We start from the raw sequence: 21,024 nt of genomic DNA on the forward strand, positions 1-21,024 counted from the left end.
AGTAATAGTGCCACTTAGCCTAAAAAAGTTTTTTTTTTGTTTTTTTTCTCCATAAAAAGTTAGTAACGAGGGTAATTGATCATAAAATCATAAACTAAGTCTGATCATGACATTGTACAGAATATGGAAATAAAATATGTGAAGCTCATCTACAATGTAGAAATCTGTGTTGTAGCTTCCAGACTATTGGGATATTTTAACAAAATAATTACACCATTTAATGCCCACTTATGGGATGAGCTCTTTATATCTTATACCAGGCAAATCCAAATCCATTCGAAATGAAGACATAAAGAATTATTTAACTTAAAGGAAACTGCCAAGAGCTATTTGTAATCTCACACTGCACTTAAGTGCATTACAATCCTGTGCCAAGTGGCGGCCTACAGTGCTGCATGCTAGCCCGGTGTGCACAGCAGATGGCGCTCTTGAGCTGCTGCACTGCTGCACGATGACAGCTTTATAACAATGATGGACTCCCGCAGTCCCTCATTGCCTTTGAGGCACGCATATCTCAACAGCTTGTAAAAGCCCAGGGTTCACAGATTGTCACAGACCATCTGCAAATCACAAAAGACACTCCTGGGGCACCAGATAAAAGGGGAACTCTACGGCACAAATGAGGCTTATTTTTAACCCAGTCTTACAATCTTGCAGGACCCTGATTTTTAGAGAAAAAGGATTTAATTAACGCAGGGCATGACATAAATAAAACAAACAAAGGCATCAGCGCCGCAGAGGAAAGTGTGCACAGACGCAGACATTTGGCAGACCTTCCCAGCACAACTCTACTACGTTAGAAGACTCCGGCCGGCACGGTGAACATGTCTTAAAGGAGTAGTCCAGTGCTGAAAAACTTATCCCCTATCCTAAGGATAGGGGATAAGTTTCAGATCGCGGGGGGTCTGACCGCTGGGGTCCCCCCCGCGATCTCCTGTACGGGGCCCCGGCTCACTGGCCAGATGGCGGGCATCTACCACCGCACGAAGCGGCGGCTGACACGCCCCCTCAATACATCGCTATGGAAGAGCCGAGGATTGCCGAAAGCAGCTCTCCAGCTCAGCAATAAAGTTGTATTGAGGGGGCGTGTCAGCCGCCGCTTCGTGCGGTGGTAAACATGCCCCCTTCCCGTGGGATGTCGGGGCCCCGTACAGGAGATCACGGGGGGCCCCAGCGGTTGGACCCCCTGTGATCTGAAACGTATCCCCTATCCTTAGGATAGGGGATACACTTTTCACCACTGGACTACCCCTTTAACCCTAAATATCTTAAAGGGCTACTCCAGTGGAAAACATTTTTTTTAAATCAACTGGTGCCAGAAAGTTAAAAAGATTTGTAAATTACTTCTATTTAAAAATCTTATTCCTTCCAGGACTTATCTACTGCTGTATGTTCCACAGGAAGTTCTTTTTTTTTTTTTATTTCTTTTTCCGTCTGACCACAGTGCTCTCTGCTGACACCTCTGTTTATGTCAGGAACTGTCCAGAGCAAGAACAAATCCCCATAGCAAACCTATCCTGCTCTGGACAGTTCCTGCTCTGGACAGAGGTGTCAGCAGAGAGCACTGTGGTCAGACTGGAAAGACAGTGAAAAAGAAAAGAACTTCCTCTGGAGCATACAGCAGCAGATAAGTACTGGAAGGATTAAGATTTTTACATAGAAGTAATTTACAAATCTGTTGAACTTTCTGGCACCAGTTGATTTTAAACAAATTGTTTTCCACCGGAGTACGCCTTTAAGGGATTTTTTTTAAGGGAATCAGTCAGCAGGGTCGCCCATACTAACCTGCTGGCACTAGGTGAGGTTGATCTCAATGGTGTTGTCCTTTTTCCTATTATGTTGAACTATTTTGGAGATATGGACAAAAGTAGGAATATGTTTTGTGCAACAGAGGTGTTCCATAGCCCCTATGTGCCCGCCTTGCGGGCGTAGCGGAGCGCATAGGGGCTAGGGAACACTCCCAAAATATGCATAAACCTCCTATTTATGCATATACTTAATTTGCAGCAATGTAGCTGTTACTTGCTGTGAGATCCCGAACTTGCGCAATTCGATCTCCAGCATGGCGGCCCTGGACTGTCACTGCGCAGATTATCTTTTTATGGTGTACGCGTGACATGACCTGTAACAAGTTTTTGCATCCATAATCTAATCCTCTGTGCCAGAAAAAGGACTATTTATGACTAATGGAAATATGTTTCATTGAATCTTACAGGAAGCAATTGAAAAATATAAATGTTATTCCTTTTTTGCCAACTTTTACGATTCGTCTTCGGGGAGAAAGTATATCTTGCATACAGCAGCAATAGCTTCATACAAAAGTCCACAAATATTTTACCACATCCTTCCTGGCCAGCTTTTCCCTATGGCAACCGACACGCCTCGATAATAGAGTCGGCCAAAGTTCCCCCCAGAATGACAGAATACTGACAGCGTCTCCATAACAATGACAGCCATGTTATCCACATGCTGTGACTGATCTCTTCCACTAGAGAACAGCCCAAAAATGTCTACCACTGACCGACTGGCCATCCATGACTGTCTAATGAAACTATAGAGAATGATGACATCTGCAATCTATTAGTTACTTGTGTAGAGACCATCATGGGGGGAGATTTATCAAAACCCGTGGAGAGGCAAAGTTGCCCAGTTGCCCATAGCAACCAATCAGCTCGCTTCTTATATTCTTAACGAGGCCTATGAAAAATGAAAGAAGCAAGCTGATTGGTTGCTATGGGCAACTGGGCAACTTTGCCTCTCCACGGGTTTTGATAAATCTCCCCCCATGATGGTCTCTACACAAGTAACTAATAGATTGCAGATGTCATCATTCTCTATAATTTCATTAGACAGTCATGGTCAAGGGCCAAGCAAGTCCTACTTTTTTGGTTCTCCTCTCATTAAAATCTGTGAATGGGATAGTGTAAGTTGACCTGCCTAGCTGTAAATTACCTTTCTGTATGAGTGTAAGGGTTAATTATCAGATAAGTGAATCATTGGTCACATGACATGCTCCCCAGCTAGTTTATTTGCAGAAACTTCCAGAAAGGCTGTGGGATGAGTTACAATGGTCAGTATGGCTACTTATTCTAGCCTGTGGCGAGGCTAGAATAAGCTTATGTGGCTCTCCTGTGCAGGACATGCAGGGGCTCAGCCATCAGTATGATAGCCAGGCTCCTGAAATAAGTGCCAGTATTGGGTAGTTGAATCCTTCACATGCCGCGACCATGACCTCTGCATGTGAAGATTGCCGCTTACCTCCAGTATTGGCCCCGGCTCCTGCAATTCTCAGCCCTGGTTTTCATGGTAGTCAGGGTCTCAGAGTCGTAACTTGTAGTTTCTGGGCTCTGGGCCCCAATGCGAAATCTGCAACAGGGCCCCATATGTCATTTATAATATTGGTCTCTTATAGGGCAGATGTGCCATGTGGCCCCCTTAGGCACCAGGGCCCTGGTGTGACTACTTCCTCAGCACTCTCTATAGTTATGCCACTGCAGGGTCTAGTGAAGGCCCCCAGGATTGCCATGGGTGTCTGTGTACCCGGCCGTGCTGTGCAGCATGACCGGGTATATTGCCTGTACATACAATAAAGAATAACAAAAAATCCCTCCCTTTATATGCCTCTTTATACGTAAATTCATAAAAATGTAAAATAAAAATACACATATTTGGTATCACTACGACTGAGCCCCAGCATCCATAGCTATTTATCAACACAGACGTCACATTCTAATCCTGTTGAGTTCACAGGTGCTACGCTTGCACGTCGGCTCTCACCGGGGCGCAGGGCTGGCTTAGCGGGGCCCTAGGTAAAATGAAAAGTGGGGCCCCAAAAGTCGTAATAGTGCACTAACCAGAGGTGCACATTTTTTGTCACTTCAAATACCATAAAAAATATCTAAAAAGCAATTGAAAAGTCCCATTAAAACAAAAATGGTACCGATAAAAACTACAAATCAAAGCGCAAAAAATGACCCTCATACATTTCCATATACAGAAAGATAAAAGAGTTATAGGGATCAGAATAGTACAATTTTATATTTTTGTATAGTTCCCCGACATTAGGTTGGCAGTACAGTTCCCCCACATTAGGTGTGCAGTACAGTTCCCCCACATTAGGTGTGCAGTACAGTTCCCCCCACATTAGGTGTGCAGTACAGTTCCCCCACATTAGGTGTGCAGTACAGTTCCCCCCACATTAGGTGTGCAGTACAGTTCCCTCCACATTAGGTGTGCAGTACAGTTCCCCCCATATTAGGTGTGCAGTACAGTTCCCCCTACATTAGGTGTGCAGTACAGTTCCCCACATTAGGTGCAGTATAGTTCCCCACATTAGGTGCAGTATAGTTCCCTCACATTACGTGCAAATCAAAGCGCAAAAAATGACCCTCATACATCCCATATACAGAAAAATAAAAGAGTTATAGGGATCAGGATAGTACAATTTTATATTTTTGTATAGTTCCCCCACATTCAACACACAATGGTCTTTTCTGGACCATTGCAACTTGAAACCAGACTCAACATACAATGCTACGGACAGTCCAGATCTGTGAAACATGTCAATGGCTGGAAAAACTGACCAATCAGATATTCACTGGTAAAACCCCTGTATTACTGAAGTATATGCACTGAATTCCTGTCTGGTAGTGCCCTCTACAGTACAGGGAGGTATTACATGTTCTGCACTACTCTTTACCTGTACCAGGGTTAGCTGCTCCTTTGGACACCAGGTGAGGGCGGCTCCATGTTACTTTTTTAGGACATTGCGTGTACTGAAGAAGCTCCTGTCCTCTACATAGACAGTGATTACAGCTCCCAGCAGATCTATAAGGACTTACCGTATTTATCGGTGTATAACACGCACTTTTAGGCAAAATTTTTTAGCCTAAAGTCTATGTGCGTGTTATACGCCGATACACCCCCAGGAAAGGCAGGGGGAGAGAGGCCGTCGCTGCCGGCTTCTCTCCCCCTACCTTTCCTGGGGTCTAGAGCCTTGCTGCCGGCCCTTCTCTCCCCCTGGCTATCGGCGCCGCTGCCCGTTCTGTCCTCCTGGCTATCGGTGCCGGCGCCAACAGCCAGGGGGAGAGAAGGGGCAGCGGCACCCATTGCCGGCGCCGCTGCCCCGTTGCCTCCCCCCATCCCCGGTTGCATAATTACCTGTTGCTGGGGTCGGGTCTGCGCTGCTTCAGGCCTCCGGCGTGCGTCCCCTGCGTTGTTGCTATGCGCTGCACGGCGCATGACGTCAGAGCGCCGCGCCGTGCAGTTCATAGCAACGATGCTAATTTTTGCATATACGAAAATTATCATATGCTAATTTCCGCACATGTGAATTTTTGCTTATGCTAATTTTTGTATATGTTAATTTTCGCATACGCAAATTTTCACATATGCGAAAATAAAACGAAAATATTAGGAATATGCGAATATATGACGAATATTCGTCCATATATTCGTGAATATTCGCGAATTCGAATATGGCCTATGCCGCTCAACACTACTAGACCCCAGGAAAGGCAGGGGGAGAGAAGCCGGCAGCGACGGCCTCTCTCCCCCTGCCTTTCCTGGGGGTGTATCGGGGTATACACGCGCACACACGCACCCTCATTTTACCATGGATATTTGGGTAAAAAACGTTTTTACCCAAATATCCTTGGTAAAATGAGGGTGCGTGTTATAGGCCGGTGCGTGGTATACCCCGATTAATACGGTATCTACTGTATATTAGTTACCTACTTATTTTTGTTTATTCCTCACTTTTTCCTATTTTTGGATGACATTTTGGTGGCTTCAAAACCAATTAGCAGGTTATGGAGTTATGGCCGAAACATACAATGGTCGTCCTGGAACCAATTAATATTGTAACTTGAGGGACCCCTGTACAATCTGTTTTATACCGCCGCACAGTTGTAGATGAGAATACTGTTATCAGGAAGCCTCAGACAAGATGCTGTTGACAGATCCGTTTTGTATATTATGCGTCTCTGTATTTTGAGCCCAGTGACTGGTCATTGGATCTGATTTGCTTGTTAACGCTTATAAACCCTCCGTAGCCCTGATCTTTAACACATAACATTTCAGTTAGTTCTGCATAATATTATAGATCTCAATAGAAGAGAAGCTTCACTTTAGGCGACACGCTCTTAAAAATGCTTTTCATACTCATCCCTCGAGGAAAACTTTTGCTGTGTGCAGGATAAAGAGTCTGGAAAAAACATTTTGTTCACTCACAATGCAGACAAACATCTCGTCTCATGCTGAGCGTTAAAGAATCCTATTGATAACGTTACTAGATCTTTATGGCAAGCAACACGCCGGATGCACAATCTTCACCTGTATGTACAGTCTGTTCTTAAAATAATGTAATTGGAGTTGTGTTCCATCTTCCCTATTTTCAGGCCTTCAATTTTTTACATTTTGATATATTACGACATTGTGTAGAATTAAAAAGTAAATAAATAAATAAAGTTTCCCACTTTGTGGGAAACTTTATTTATTTATTTTATTTTATTTATTTTTTAATTTTACACAGCTATCAAGCTATCAGGTTTACACAGCTATCAAGATATCAGGTTGCACTCAATATCCCATAATAACACAGTAAATACATTTTATGAATTTTGCCAATTTTTTTAAAAAAAGGAAAAACTATTAGCCAATAGTTTTAATTCAAGCATGGGACAGATCATAAATGGAGGACACATGCAAAGGAAAACACTGAGATTTCTCTATTCAGATCCATTTCTGGCTTAGTATTCAAAACCTGAATGTATGAACAAAGCCTTTGAGATGCTTCTTCACCTGGGGGTGAATTTAGCTGATGGGAAAGGATTTGGAAAGACACAGTCCTCTCTTTATAAGGTCTCAGAGCTGACATTGCATTTCAGAGCAAAAATGAGATGAGCCATGAGATGGAAAGAACTGCCTGTAGAGCTCAGAGACAGGATTGTGTGGAGCCACAGATCTGGAGATCTTTCATTTGCAGGAAAGTTCCTTAAAAGCACAGTGGCCTTCATTATTCTCAAATGGAAGAAGTTTTAATTCACCAGGCCTAGAGCATGCCACCCTACTTTTCCAGTTTCCTAAAAAGCATTGCTTTTCCTCTCCCATAACATTTATGTAGTAAGGCTGGACAACACTGTAGTCAGCTAGTCCGGGATAAAATTGCACATGGTGCTTTAGCACTGCTTGTTTGATAGCCTCGACCTGACAGGTCTTCACTCAGATGCACAGGCCACAGGACTTTTGTAGTCTGCAGCTTCCTTTGTCAGAGTACTGACTGTCAGGAAATGCAGGTCACATACAGAATAACCATGAAGGCCAAAATAAGAGATCAAGGGAAAAGTGTCCGTTGACACCTACCAATCAAGGACAAGGGATCGGGACTTGAAGCCAACACCCCACTTCATTGCACCCCAGGTACCGTATTTTTCGCCGTATAAGACACACTTTTTCTTCCCCAAAACTGGGGGGGGGGGGGAGTTGGTGCGTCTTAAACGGCAAATACACATTAAAACCCTGTCCTATCGCGGCGGTCCCTGCAGCCATCAACGGCCGGGACCCGCGGCTAATACAGGACATCACCGATCGCGGTGATGCCCTGTATTAACCGGTCAGACGCGGCGATCAAAGCTGACCACCGCGTCTGAAGCGAAAGTGACACTAACCCGGCTGTTCAGTCGGGCTGTTCGGGACCACCGCGGTGAAATCGCGGTGTCCCGAACAGCTTACAGGACACTGGGAGGGACCTTACCTGCCTCCTTGGTGTCTGCTCTGTGCCGGGATCCCCTGCATGGCCGGCGCTCTCCTTCGTCGTCATCACGTCGTCGCGCACGCCGTCCCGTCATCCAATAGGAGCGGCGCGTGTAGCGACGTGATGGCGGCGACGGAGAGCGAGGATACCTGGCAGCAGAGAAATTCCGGAGTGACGGGAACACCCCGGGGACGCGGCGACAGCGATGGAGGGCCACATCCAGCGCAGCGCTGACGAGCGGTGACGGGTCCGGAGCGGGGGGGACACGTGAGTATTACCTCCTATACCAGTGGTCTTCAACCTGCGGACCTCCAGATGTTGCAAGACTACAACTCCTGGCATTGCCGGACAGCCAACGGCTGTCCGGGCATGCTGGGAGTTGTAGTTTTGCAACATCTGGAGGTCCGCAGGTTGAAGATCACTGTCCTATACTTTACATTGTATTTGGTGCAGAATATTTTTTTTCTAGATTTTACTACTTTAAAATTGGGTGCGTCTTATATGGCGAAAAATACGGTATTTCTAGTTTCATACGTGTGATGTTTAGTAACACATCTTCTCTTCAACTGTTTATACACAACTATCAAACTGATTTCTTTGCCCTTTTGTGACACATAAGAGGATTTAGGACACGGACAGCAGAAAGAACTGACACATTAATGAAGCTACAGATACAATACGGACATAAAGGCCTCATTTCCTGTTCTTCCGATGAAATGGCATGGTTGCCAAGAAACGCGCTGGTCAAACAGATTTTTTTTCAACCTGCTTTTTTCATAAGCCAAGATAAAGGAGTACTTCAGAGCTTTATGATCTGCCACCAAAGGATTATTTTTGGTGCAAAAAAAATGTAATCTGTTGAATTTTAAGGTTCAGATTAACAGTAAAACGTGCTGGCAGAAGTTGTATCATTTGCACGTGGTAAAGGATGAACTGTTGCACATTACATTAGTCTAGAATTACGGTACCTAGTTTGTAAAGTAAAGCTTGAGTTAAAGTGGTATTCCAGGAAAAAATTTTTTTTTTTATATATATATATATATATATATATATCATCTGGCTCCAGAAAGTTAAACAGATTTGTAAATTACTTCTATTAAAAAAACTTAATCCTTTCAGTACTTATGAGCTTCTGAAGTTAAGGTTGTTCTTTTCTGTCTAAGTGCTCACTGATGACACGTGTCTTGGGAACCGCCCAGTTTAGAAGAGGTTTGCTATGGGGATTTGCTTCTAAACTGGGCGGATCCCCAGACAGGTGTCATCAGAGAGGACTTAGACAAAAAAGAACAACCTTAATGAGTGATTGACTGAGCAGCAATATGAGATATTGTGCTCAGGCACCAAGAAGAAAACCAGGGCAAGACCCAACATGTCATATTGCCGCTCCGTCAATCCCATTAGAACTTAAAGGGTAATCCGGCCCTAGACATCTTATCCCCTATCGCCACACCCCCTCCCATAGTCTTGCATTGAGGGGCAGAGCCGTGACGTCATGATACTCCGGCCCCTGTATCGTTAGTCATCAGACACGGAGCGATCGTCGCTCCGTGAGGCTGATGACAGGTGGGTACTGCAGGAGAGATTGTGGGGGTTCCCAGTGGCGGGACCCCCGCGATCAGACATCTTATCCCCTATCCTTTGGATAGGAATAAGATGTCTAGGGCCGGAGTACCCCTTTAACATGTTTTGGGATTGCTTAATCACTTCCTCAGCAGATGGTTAATCTGTGCCACACATTCCGCTACAGAATTCCAATTAAAACAATGGTAGACTGCTGCAAGATTCCGCTCAGAATGTCCAGAATGAATTTACTTGGTGTGCCTGGGCCCTTAGAGTCTGATTCCTCAGTAGTTAAAGCATGTTCACACAGCTGAAAATTTGCAGAAAACACAGGCAGACATTACGCAAATTTGCATGTTCCACCAGCATTAGGACTGCTCATGAATGTGCCGTCTTCACAGATAGCAATGCATTTCCAAGCAGATTCTGACAAAAGAATTAACATGTCAATTCTTTGGCCGAAATCCAGAATCTGAATTTCCGTGGCGGAAACATTTGCTGTGGAAATTTCACTGTGTGCATGGTGCAGCAGTATCCCATTGAAAACAATGGGACTCTGCTGCAACAAAATTTTGGAATGTTCTGCTCAGTGCCAGATTATGCATTCAATAGGTTTTAAAATCCTGGATGTTGGAAAATTAAAATATTTTAAATATATTACATTTTTCAACTGTTTCTGCTGTCATGACCCATTTTTTACACTGCTGTCGTGATGTCATGTCCAATAGTCCAATACCCAGCTTTTCGGAACTAAAAAATAATTGTTATATTTTTTAGGGTTGGGGTTTATAATCTTTTATCATTATAATATGCAGTGTTCCGGTACCGTATCCTATACGTTACCTGTATAGATGTCCCCATAGCCAGAGTCCCTAGGACGTAGGGGTCCCTCTTGTCTAGTCTTCTCCTTGTCACCTCTCACTTAGTCAGTAGATATATAGTAATTCTAGTTGATATTTATATAGCTATAGGTATAGAAACTGTATATATTTGGTTATTTACCTGTACGGAGCATAGCAGGACCCGCGGGTCACGTGATCAGGTAGAAACTCTATGGTTTTGCTTAAGGTCCTTTGGAGGTCCCCGTGACGTGTTCACCCACCATGCCTTGTAACGGTGAGTGACAGCTGACACGGACCAATCCAAAAGGCCCTGCCCCTGCCCATATAAGGGAGCGGCGGACATTACTAGCTGTCTTTCCTCGTGGGCTGCTGATGAGGACGGATCTGCGCAGCTGTCATCAGCAGTAACCAGGCCTAAGCCTTGCAGCAACAGTCATCTCTAAAAACTGTGAGTTACTTCAATCCCTATTACCTCAGCAAGATCACCAGACCTAAATATTCCCCTAAATCCGGACGGATCGCTGCAAAAATCCTAAATCTAATAACTCTTTGGATAAGTCAATGGTCCTCAGCATCTGTCAATCACTGCCGTGCTATATAGAGACTGTATTACTGAGACTGTTGCTGTTAATTGGATGTACCGCAAGTACTTCAGTAAAGTTTATACAAGTTCAAGTTCATCTCCATTGTGGTCCTTCATTCATTTAAGCACGCACCTATCGTTCCTGGGAAGGGTGGCGATAGGCCAGAGATTTACATCAGCGTATTAACCCTCACCCTGGCGTCACGAGTGACAGGGGTTACATTAACCCCTTATATTCTGAAGCAACACCCCCAACTACACTGTACCCCCCCAAGGGCTACCACAAATATTTCTGCCAATATCCTTATTCGTTTCTATTCTAACCACTCTTCAAATGCAGTGTCTGAGATTTACCATTTTGGTCTCATTTCAGTCGCACCATCTCCCCTTAATATAAATAACTTAGGTATCTGACAGCTTTTATTATTCATGTGTGCTATTGTGTTTTATGTAAATTCTCAAACGCAGGCCATAGATTGCGTGGACATCAATACTGTAATAAATCATGAAAAAATAGTCTTTATCCTACCAAAAATGTGCAGCAGAATTGATACAATTTACATATTTTTGGTGCAGAATAAATTCAATTTACTAGCACAGGATCTATCAGAGATTTGATCACGGGGCCCTTAAGAACTTCGTTTGCTACCAGTCATAGAACAAATTGAGTTTAGAGCCCTATTCATAGTTTAATAGGTCATTCGTGTGCAGGCATCAATATCTATCTGGGAACACATCTCTCTAAATGAGATAATACGGGGATACAACACTGAGAGATGAAGGTGCAATTTATCCTGGAGGAATCACAATAATACTTTGTATAGGATATGGCAACTTTTAATGAGAAAATAGACTTAGCCAAGGACAGCACCATATATACTAGGGGTATAAAATTATTGACTTAAAGAGCTATCAGAACAAACCCTGTCCATTTGTCGCATTCAAACATATGGACATTATACAAAAGAGAGGCCTGAAGGCCTGAGGCGTGACGTCACATGGGGGTAGAGGCGTGACGTCACATGCCGCCGGCCTTGTGGTCGTCGGTAATCAGACCCGGAGCGAACACGCTCCGGGGACTGATTACAAATGGGGTGCCGCGTGCATGATCCCAGGGGTCTCCCGCGATCAGGCATCTTATCCCCTATCCCCAATAGACTGCAATATGTTCCGCGAGTAGATCCGCCTGGAGGATGAACACCGCCATTCTTCAGTCTGAAATTTGAAAGCAAATTTTCCGTTCACAAATTCCACTTCAAAAATTCCAAAGTGAGAATTGGTGAACGGAAAACCCATTCACTAGCATGTATATTTTAGTGAGCAGAATTTCTGCCTGCAATTTCAAAGCGGAATTGCAGGCAGAAATGTCGTAGTCTGAACCGAGCCTTAATGTCAATAACTCAAAAGACCCCACCAGAGAGTAACATTATGTAGAGCAATGCAAAGCACATACATTCCTGTTTAGAACCTTCAAAGTACTTCCCAAGCTGCAGGTCCTTCTGGTCTCATGTAGGTTGTTACCAGAGGTCTGGATTTGTGTTACTTGTTTCACCTACCTCCTTTTATAACAAACCTGACAGAGCTTGAGAAGATTCTTCTGCAGAGACTAATGGGAAAAAAAAAACCATATCCATGTGTATAAACCTTTTGGCCCCATCCCCAAGAAGACTGGAGGCTGAAATCACTGCAAGATTATAGTTTGTTTTTCTTCTTTTTTAATACATTTGCGAAGATTTATAACATTCAGTTTTCCCTTGCTCATTATGGGGTATTGAAAGCAGAATGGTGGGGGGAGGGGGCTCCTGATTTTTGTTTTTTATTTTAGCACACGGCTGCAACATAACAATAAATGTAAAATTGATGGTTCTGAAGACTTTTCGAATGCATATTATACACCAGAAGTCTGGCTCAGCCTGATGAGTAAATCTGCCCCAATGTATTTGTTACCGCTCTTACACAATGAATATTATATTTTTATTTCATAAAGGGAAGCCATAATTTGTACCTACATGTGGTGAAGCTGATGCCAGCACTCCGGCTGGCCTGGGGCCCAACGCTGGCTGCCAGAGACACTGAATAATGGGTACGAGGCAGGAGGTTCTGCAGCTGAAACTCTTGGCTGTCCCCGTCGATGAGAATTGTCTCCCCTGAAACTGAATTATAGGACATAAAATACATTCAGGCATCATAAAGGTAGCACATACAGCTGTGTAATAGTGCGGGCGCCAATGGCTCTCCCCTGTGTGGAGGTTAATGCTTGTATAGAATGACCAGCTGTCACCAGCAATGCATCCGTAGATATGCGCGCTGCTTATATTGTTCCCCAAGGCAAGCATGTGGTTTAATGTTCCATTGACGTCTGTAAACATGTGGTTTGTGTGTGATCTTTACTGACCTGTGTGGTGTGTCAGTGTGATTATATAACTCTCCACTTCTGCCCTCGGTGGCTCCCACTGCAGAACGGCTCCCGAATCAGTGATGTTACTGGTCCTCAGGCCAAATGGAGGATCCAAGGCTACAGCAAGAAAAAAAAAGATCAATATAAAAACCCAAAGATGAGTATCATGGTGGATGACAGATCGGGAGATGTATCATTTTGTGCAGACAGATGTAGGCATTAGACATATCGATGCAACAAAACTGAAATTATAAATAAATATATATATATATATATATATATATATATATATATATATATATATAAACTTGTTCCTTGTAAATGATTCTGCCTGATATGCATGGCTCCTGTGGTCCCTGTTGTCTTCTCAGGCTGCTTGATATTCTTTGTCATCCTTTTCTCCTCTTCAGCATGAATACTACATTTCCCAGCCTCACCCTCATTGTCGTCCAGCTTCCTACAGCTCTCTCTCTCTGAGAGCAGTCCCCACTCTCCTGCTTTGTGAGCAGAGAGATTCAGTGTGTGATTGGCTAAGTCTGCACACAACTTCCAGCTAAAGGGAGCATGACTCATCAGTGCAGGGCAGAAACCACATGGTCTGTGTCTTTCTAGAGGGTGGGGGCTGCTTTCAAAGAGAGATTTGGACAGAGACACAGAGGATGGCTAGATTACGTATTTTCCTCACTCCCTGCATGTAAGTGACAACTAAAAGAGTGGAAACCACTTTACATAGCTAATGAATGATATTTAGACAATTAAATAGGTTGGTGAGAAGGAAAGGATGGGCTATGGATGGGCTAACTGGTTGGGACTGCATTCTAAAAACAATTGTTCTGTACAGTAGGTTCTAACCCTGGGATGTGTGTACCACTGGGGATATATACCATGTGTCTAGGGTAGCGTTTCCCAACCAGTGTGCCTCCAGCTGTTGCAAAACTTCAACTCCCAGCATGCCCGCATAGCCAAAGGCTGTCCAGGCATGCCGGGAGTTGAAGTTTTGTAACAGCTGGAGCCCCACCGGTTGGGGAAACTGGTCTAGGGGGAACTCACAACCAGCTAATGTTTTGAATCGTATTGTAAGATCATAGCCATGTGTTTACTTTGATACAATTTATTTAAATACTTGGCTTAGCAACATTGAGAAACACTGTTGTCTATGATTCCAGAAGTCATATATCATGATATCATATGTTCAGCTCATTTCTGCTCAGAGGAGTAAACTTGACGCTCATGGGCTCAACAGCAGATGCTATACCCAGGCGTACCGTAAAACTAGCGTTGTACCATATGTGGTGTTTTTACAGTGCATGGGATACGTAAACACTGTAAAATGAATTATTCATTTATATAATGATGTAGCTCCATATAGCACCACTACATCATGATTAGAAAGATAGCCGGTTGCGCTCCAGTATTGATCTTTCTTTTAGAGGAAGCGTGTTGTATATGCAATTCCTACCTATGCACTCTTAAAAAGATCATGGCATGGAGGTACATTGGCAAGGCTTGTTCTGCCTATAGGCAAAATAGGCAGCCACCTAGAGTGCCCTCTTGATGGGGGCACTGCCACTCTGCCCACTGTGTGAAAGCTATTAGCCAGCAAGCATCCAAAGCACTCACCGCTCATCCAAAGCACCCGCCCAGCAAGCAACCCCCCCACTGGTACCATAATATTCTGCATTCTTCAGCCTGCTGGAGGAGCACAGTGCCACCTCTGAGGCCAGACAAGCAGGTCCTAACATCGTGCACACCTCCATACATCCACCCCATGAGGAGGAAGTTGTGTCAAAGGGCAGAGCCAATGGGGTCAAAGGGCGGCAAAATTAGTTTTCACCTAAGGTGGGAAAATTCCTTGCACAAGCCCTGTACATGGGGGAGTGGAGCCCTAGAGCAAAATTGATACTGCTCCATGTTTATATACTGGTCGATGCTACCACCGCTCACAACAAACCATTTTAAGGTTGACACTTGTCTTCATCGCTCATTCTTTCCATCGTATGTTGCACAAATAGATGGGATGACTTTAAAGGGGTTTTCCAGGGATAGAATATTGATGTGCTATCCTTAGGATAGTTCATCAAAATCAGATTGTGGGTATTCCTGGCACTTTTGCCGATCAGTTGATTCTCAGGGCAGTGGTCTGCTCTGCCAAGCACCATGTTCTGTTTACTGTTTTCCAGGCACAGCTCCATATAGGCTGTGACAGGTATTACAGCTCAGTGAATGCAAATAGGGGTTAGACTGCAATACCAGGCACATACATACTGAAAACTAAACAAAGATGAAAACACATGGCCCCATCTGGAAGATGTACGGAGTCAGACCCCCCACCTATCTGATGTTAATGGACTATGAAAGAGGATAGACCATCAATATTTTACTCCTATCTAAGGATAGACCATCAATATTTTACTCCTATAAGGCCCTATAAAGCACAATTTTTCTTAAATGTCTAATGGACAAGCACAACAGTTCATACTAGCCAAGAGAAAAGAGGACTGGTTTCCTTTTTCCATAAGCCTTATAGTCGATACCTGGCCTTCCTCTATAGCTTTAACACCTTTGACATCAAGAAAGTTTAATTTTCAGCAGGCATTGATTTCAACTGCTGTATGCGTCTTCTTCTTCTGGTAGTTTAAAGAAACATGTTGATAGTGTGAAAATTACTGTTCCGTTGTGGCATTTGTGCACATCATGCTGCAATTTTATCTGCAGAAAAGATGTCAATAAGTATGAAGCACATCGAATGGTGAGTGCCTCTCATACCTTTTCGAATGTTGAAGCTATTTCTTCTTGGATTTCTATTTTCGATTGCTGGTCTATCCTAGAATTGTTGTATAAAGTAAAAAGCTGCTCTGGCACTGTGATAGGTTTAAGAACTCCTTAAATATATTCAAACTCTTTGGAAAGCACACTTTGTCTCACGTGTCCAAGATTACATGTTGTTTGGAAACGTAAGATACTTTGAACCTCATAGTAGATCTTGTTCACAGTAGAACTTTTTTTTTTTTATAACAGGTGTTGTCCCATCTCCCCTGATTACCTCTCTCACTTTCTGCTGCCATCTGCTCTTTCTCCTTGGATTGCTGGTGGACGTGGCTGGGGTCAGAGACAGGTCATCTGCTTCTGTGTGTGACAGCTCCCAAGCAAAAGCACTCTGCCTGCAGCTGTCAGACATGATGAATGTGCTTAGGTAAGCCCGAAGAGAGAGCCTGATATGCACTCAGTTCAGGAACTCGGGCTACTCTAGACAGTGACATCACTGCTGCTTCAAAAGCAGAGCTGGTGGACGAGAACCATGACTACCAGCCGTTAACAAAAGGGGAGATATGAAGAAATATTTACAGAAGTAAGCAAGTTTGCTAAATGAAGCCAATTTCAACCTGTTTATGCTTCCATGCTCTACATATAGACACATGATTAAGGAGATGGAAATAAACCTTTAATGGACTATCCTCAGGATAGGTCATCAATATCTGATGTGAAAATCCAACACCAGACCTCCTCACCGATCAGCTGTTTGCTAGAGATGTGGTGTGAACATACACAGTGATAAGAGCATAGGCGTGCGCAGCCTATTGCATTAGGGTGTGCACCCTAAAGGACAAACTCACGCCACGCGCGTGCATATATATATATATATATATATATATATATATGCACACATACACACAGTTAGTATAGTTCCCCCACATTAGGTGCAGTATAGTTCCACCACATTAGGTGCAGTATAAGTCCCAACACATTAGGTTGGCAGTATAAGTCCCCGCACATTGGGTGCAGTATAAGTCCCGCCACATTAGGTGCAGTATAGTTCCCCCACATTAGGTGCAGTATAAGTCCCACCACATTAGGTTGGCAGTATGAGTCCCGCACATTAGGTTGGCAGTACAGTTCCCCCACATTAGGTTGGCAGTACAGTTCCCCCACATTAGGTTGGCAGTACAGTTCCCCCACATTAGGTTGGCAGTACAGTTCCCCCACATTAGGTTGGCAGTACAGTTCCCCCACATTAGGTTGGCAGTACAGTTCCCCCACATTTGGTTGGCAGTACAGTTCCCCCACATTAGGTGCAGTTCAGTTCCCCCACATTAGGTGACGTCCCTGCGTGCGCTAGTTCCCGGCAGCCCCTGTGTTTTGAAAGTTAACACGGGGGCGGCTGTAGAAAGGTAACCGGGACATCCTTGTGTCCCGAAAAGATCTTTCAAGACACAGGGATGTCCCGAATGTGACGGGGGGGGGGGGGGGGGTCCTCTGCGGGCTGCTCGGTGGTGGCCTCGGATGCCTCCCTGGGCTTGATTAGGGTGTGCCTGGGCACACCCGGCACACCCCGTGCGCACGCCTATGTGTAGCTTATTTATATATATATATATATATATATATATATATATATATGCATCTTGTGCATTACAAATTTCTCATAGCCCCCTTTTTCTTTCTTCTCATGTTTTCTTATGGTTCTATATTTGCCTATATATTTTTTCTTTTTCTTATTTGTGCAATAGAATTGCATGAGCAGTTAGTGTCTTTCACATGTTTGTTTTTTATATTTTTCGGTACATTCTTACAATGTCATGTCTGAACACAAACTTATTTTTGTACTTGCATTTGTATGTTCTTGATGTAATTGTGTGTGGGTGCGTCCTGATTTTCAGGTGTGCGCCACCTGCTCTCCCCATACATAAAGAGATCCTCATGTGTTTTATCTTTGTATGACTAAGGCTTTCTAATATAAGCTGAAACCCATCACTTTTACCATGTTCCTGTATGTCTACTTGGCTTATCAATAAATGAATGTTTCCTGAGTTGGACGCTGGATGTTTCCGTTTCTTTTTGAGATTTATATTGTTAGATACATTCCATCCATTCATTTTATACCAACCTGTTTCGGCTGTGACAATTACTCTTTCACTTTCTTCTCGGCCCCAGACACTGCTCAGACTGATCCTGTACTCAGTACTTGGTTGGAGATTGGTTAGTGTAAACTGAGTCTGGTCATTGGCAATTACTACACTGTCCATCCTCCCTGCAAAAAGTAAACAGAGCATATCCATAAATGTTTCATGACAATGTGTAAAATTCATTAAAATTCTTACAGTAATGAAGACCATGGCTTTTCAAGGTAGACAAACCTTCTCATCCCAGATAAATCATAGTTGTGGTAATCTACATTGATTTTTCTCATCCTTTAAAGGAGTAAGCCTAAGATCAAATGTTATCCCCTATCTGTAGGATTGGGGATAACCAGTGGATCATGAGGGCTAGACCGCTGGGACCTCAACCAACCACGAGAACCAATCTCTCCCAAATGAGGGGCAGGCAGTGTGCACTCCATTCATTTTCTATGGGGCTTCTGAACATAGCCAAGCTCAAGTCCATTCATTAAGGGGACACTAGAACTCTGTTCTTGTGATCAGTGGACACACTCACCAATCTACTAGTTATTCCCTATCCAGTAGATAGTGGATCCATTTTCATTTTAGGATAATGTCTTTGATGTACAGATTGGGCCTTTACACCTAAAGAATATGGAGCCATAATACTGTTCATTTTTAAGAAAAATGTTCAAGCTTCTGAATTATGAATACATTTATACTTGGTAAATAGTCCCTCTTTTACAATAAAACACACACACACACACACACACACACACACACACACACACACACACACACATATATATATATATATATATATATATATATATAACAAATATTCTAGCTGTGACTTTCCTACCTTTAGTAGACTGGTAAGACAGCCTGTAGTGGTGGAAAGATGAAGGTGGGGGTCTCCAAACCACTGCCATTGAGTCTTCAGTTACGTTTATCACTGATACGTCCATAGGAGGACCAACCCCTGTAGTAGATACATTTAAGAAACCTTTTAGTCTCAAAACTGCCATGATATGTGACATTAACAGAGACTTCTATAAACAGACATATCCAGGGATTTTGGAGATGTGAAAAGCTTCTTACTGACCTGTTGTTACTGTCCCCTCCACTAGTTCTGCCCTCAAGGTCCCATGGATGGGTAGCAGAGTAACCAGATACTCTGTGCTTGGCAGCAGGTCCGATAGATGTGTTTGGCGTGTTGAAGCATCAAGAGAAAGTTCTATGGGTTCATCACCCCCTATCGGGGTATAGCTGAGAATGAACCGGTCAGCTGGTGGAGACGGATCAGTCCATGAAACATTGACACTAAATGCTGAGATGCCGGAGAAATACAGTTGTGTGATTGGCCGAAAACCTGTGGACAAAAGAGAGGAATAAATGCAGCTGCAATATAGTTTTAATATTAGAACTGTTGTGTAATTCTTCTCTCATTTATGAACACATACTGTACAAAGGCTATGTACCCTACAGACAGCATACATGGCAGCTAAGCAAATCCAAACTTCATTGTTATTGGGTGACCAAAACCTCTCCTGTCGTGTCTGCAGATAAGGCAAGTTTATGGCCCCTTGAGTCCATTCACATCCGTTCTGCTAAGCTATAGTAAGCAGTTTATATAGAATTGCCAGAACTCCCTTTGACTTGCATTGCAATGTAGGTCTATGAGAGTCAGTATACCGCTCGCTTTAGTGGGATGGAAATTAATGGATTCAGCTTTGGGAGCTGGGTGACTTGGTGAAATAATAGTTATCCTTAAAGCAATGGTGTATGTACCATAGTGTTAGACCATGCGGCTGCTATGGGGCCTTTGGAGAGAGAGGGAGCCCTGGCCTGATTGGTCCTATTCCTTTTTCTATTGGTAAGAAACTGTGCAGAACTCCTCTAGGACTGCACAAGTTTATAATTGTGGACCTGAGGAAGGCGCCAGCGAGCGCCGAAACGCGTTGACCTGTTTTTACTGTCTTGACTTCTTTTTTCAATAAAAGTTAGTCCTGCATAAGTGCTGGCTCATACCGTTTCTTGACTTCAACCTTCGCCATCTGACAGCAGCGCTCTCAACATACCCCCCCCCCCATTTTTCACTCCTCCTACTCTGTATGCTCCAGAGGAAGTTGTGTAGTTCTTTACAGTCTGACCATAGTGCTCTCTGCTGCTACCTTTATTGGTGTCTAGAACAGGAGCAAATTCCCATAGCAAACCTATGGACAGTTCTGCTGCTGCTCTGGACAGTTCCTGACACAGACAGAGGAGGCAGCAGAGAGCAATGAGATCAGACTGGAAAGAACTACAAAACTTCCTCTAGAGCATGCAGCAGCTGATAAGTACTGGAAGGATGAAGGTTTTTTATATAGAAGTAATTTACAAATCTGTATAAATTTCTGACGTCAGTTGCTTGGAAAACATTTATTTTCGACCGGAGTAACCCTTTAACATGTGCAGCAGGATAAAGCACATCCGAACTGCGGGGGCAATACCTTATGGCAATGACTGTTCCCTGCATCAAAGCACACCTCCTCGGGGCGCCGGCGGCCTGAGCAAGTGTGCTTTAATGCAGGAAATGGTAGTTGCCATAAATTTTCGCTCCCCCGCAGTTCGGATGTTCTTTGTCCCGCTGCACATTTGAAATAAACTATGAAGATTCAACGGGTGAACGACACTATTCCTGGTAAATAGAAATGAGCATTAACAATTACACAATAAAGTATAGAGCAGCATTATACTAAATGTAATAATATATGAACTAAAATAAACTTTCAATGCTTTGGCTGCCACATGCTATTACGTCTGTAGCATGCCATGATGGCCTTTACTATTTTAAAGGTGAAAATAATCAACTAATATTTTCGGGCAATGGGCCTTTCATATGTTATATCAATTTAATGGCTCTGATTAAATTAAGGATGGACTACCCATGGTTCGCCCAATCTAAATGTCAGAGATTTGTTAGCGGAACAAGCAGTACATTAGACACACGCCTTTATTCCCTGGTAGCAATT

At 43.6% G+C, this 21,024-nt stretch overlaps 1 protein-coding gene across 4 annotated transcripts in view; it reads right to left on the minus strand.

Moving 5' to 3' along the window:
• The window catches only part of LOC130283012 (tenascin-R-like), a 551,407-nt gene that overhangs the window by 61,160 nt on the left and 469,223 nt on the right, over positions 1 to 21,024 (minus strand). For all 4 annotated transcript variants that reach the window (XM_056532112.1, XM_056532113.1, XM_056532114.1 and 1 more), the window contains exons 11-15: positions 19,116 to 19,382; positions 18,873 to 18,992; positions 18,019 to 18,162; positions 13,134 to 13,253; positions 12,748 to 12,891 (exon numbers count right to left, since the gene is read on the minus strand). In XM_056532112.1, the coding sequence (XP_056388087.1) occupies positions 12,748 to 12,891; positions 13,134 to 13,253; positions 18,019 to 18,162; positions 18,873 to 18,992; positions 19,116 to 19,382 (795 nt within the window). The remainder of the gene's footprint in view (positions 1 to 12,747; positions 12,892 to 13,133; positions 13,254 to 18,018; positions 18,163 to 18,872; positions 18,993 to 19,115; positions 19,383 to 21,024) is intronic.

The sequence above is a fragment of the Hyla sarda genome, chromosome 7, assembly GCF_029499605.1.
Source record: "Hyla sarda isolate aHylSar1 chromosome 7, aHylSar1.hap1, whole genome shotgun sequence".
Classification (NCBI taxonomy): Eukaryota; Metazoa; Chordata; class Amphibia; order Anura; family Hylidae; genus Hyla; species Hyla sarda.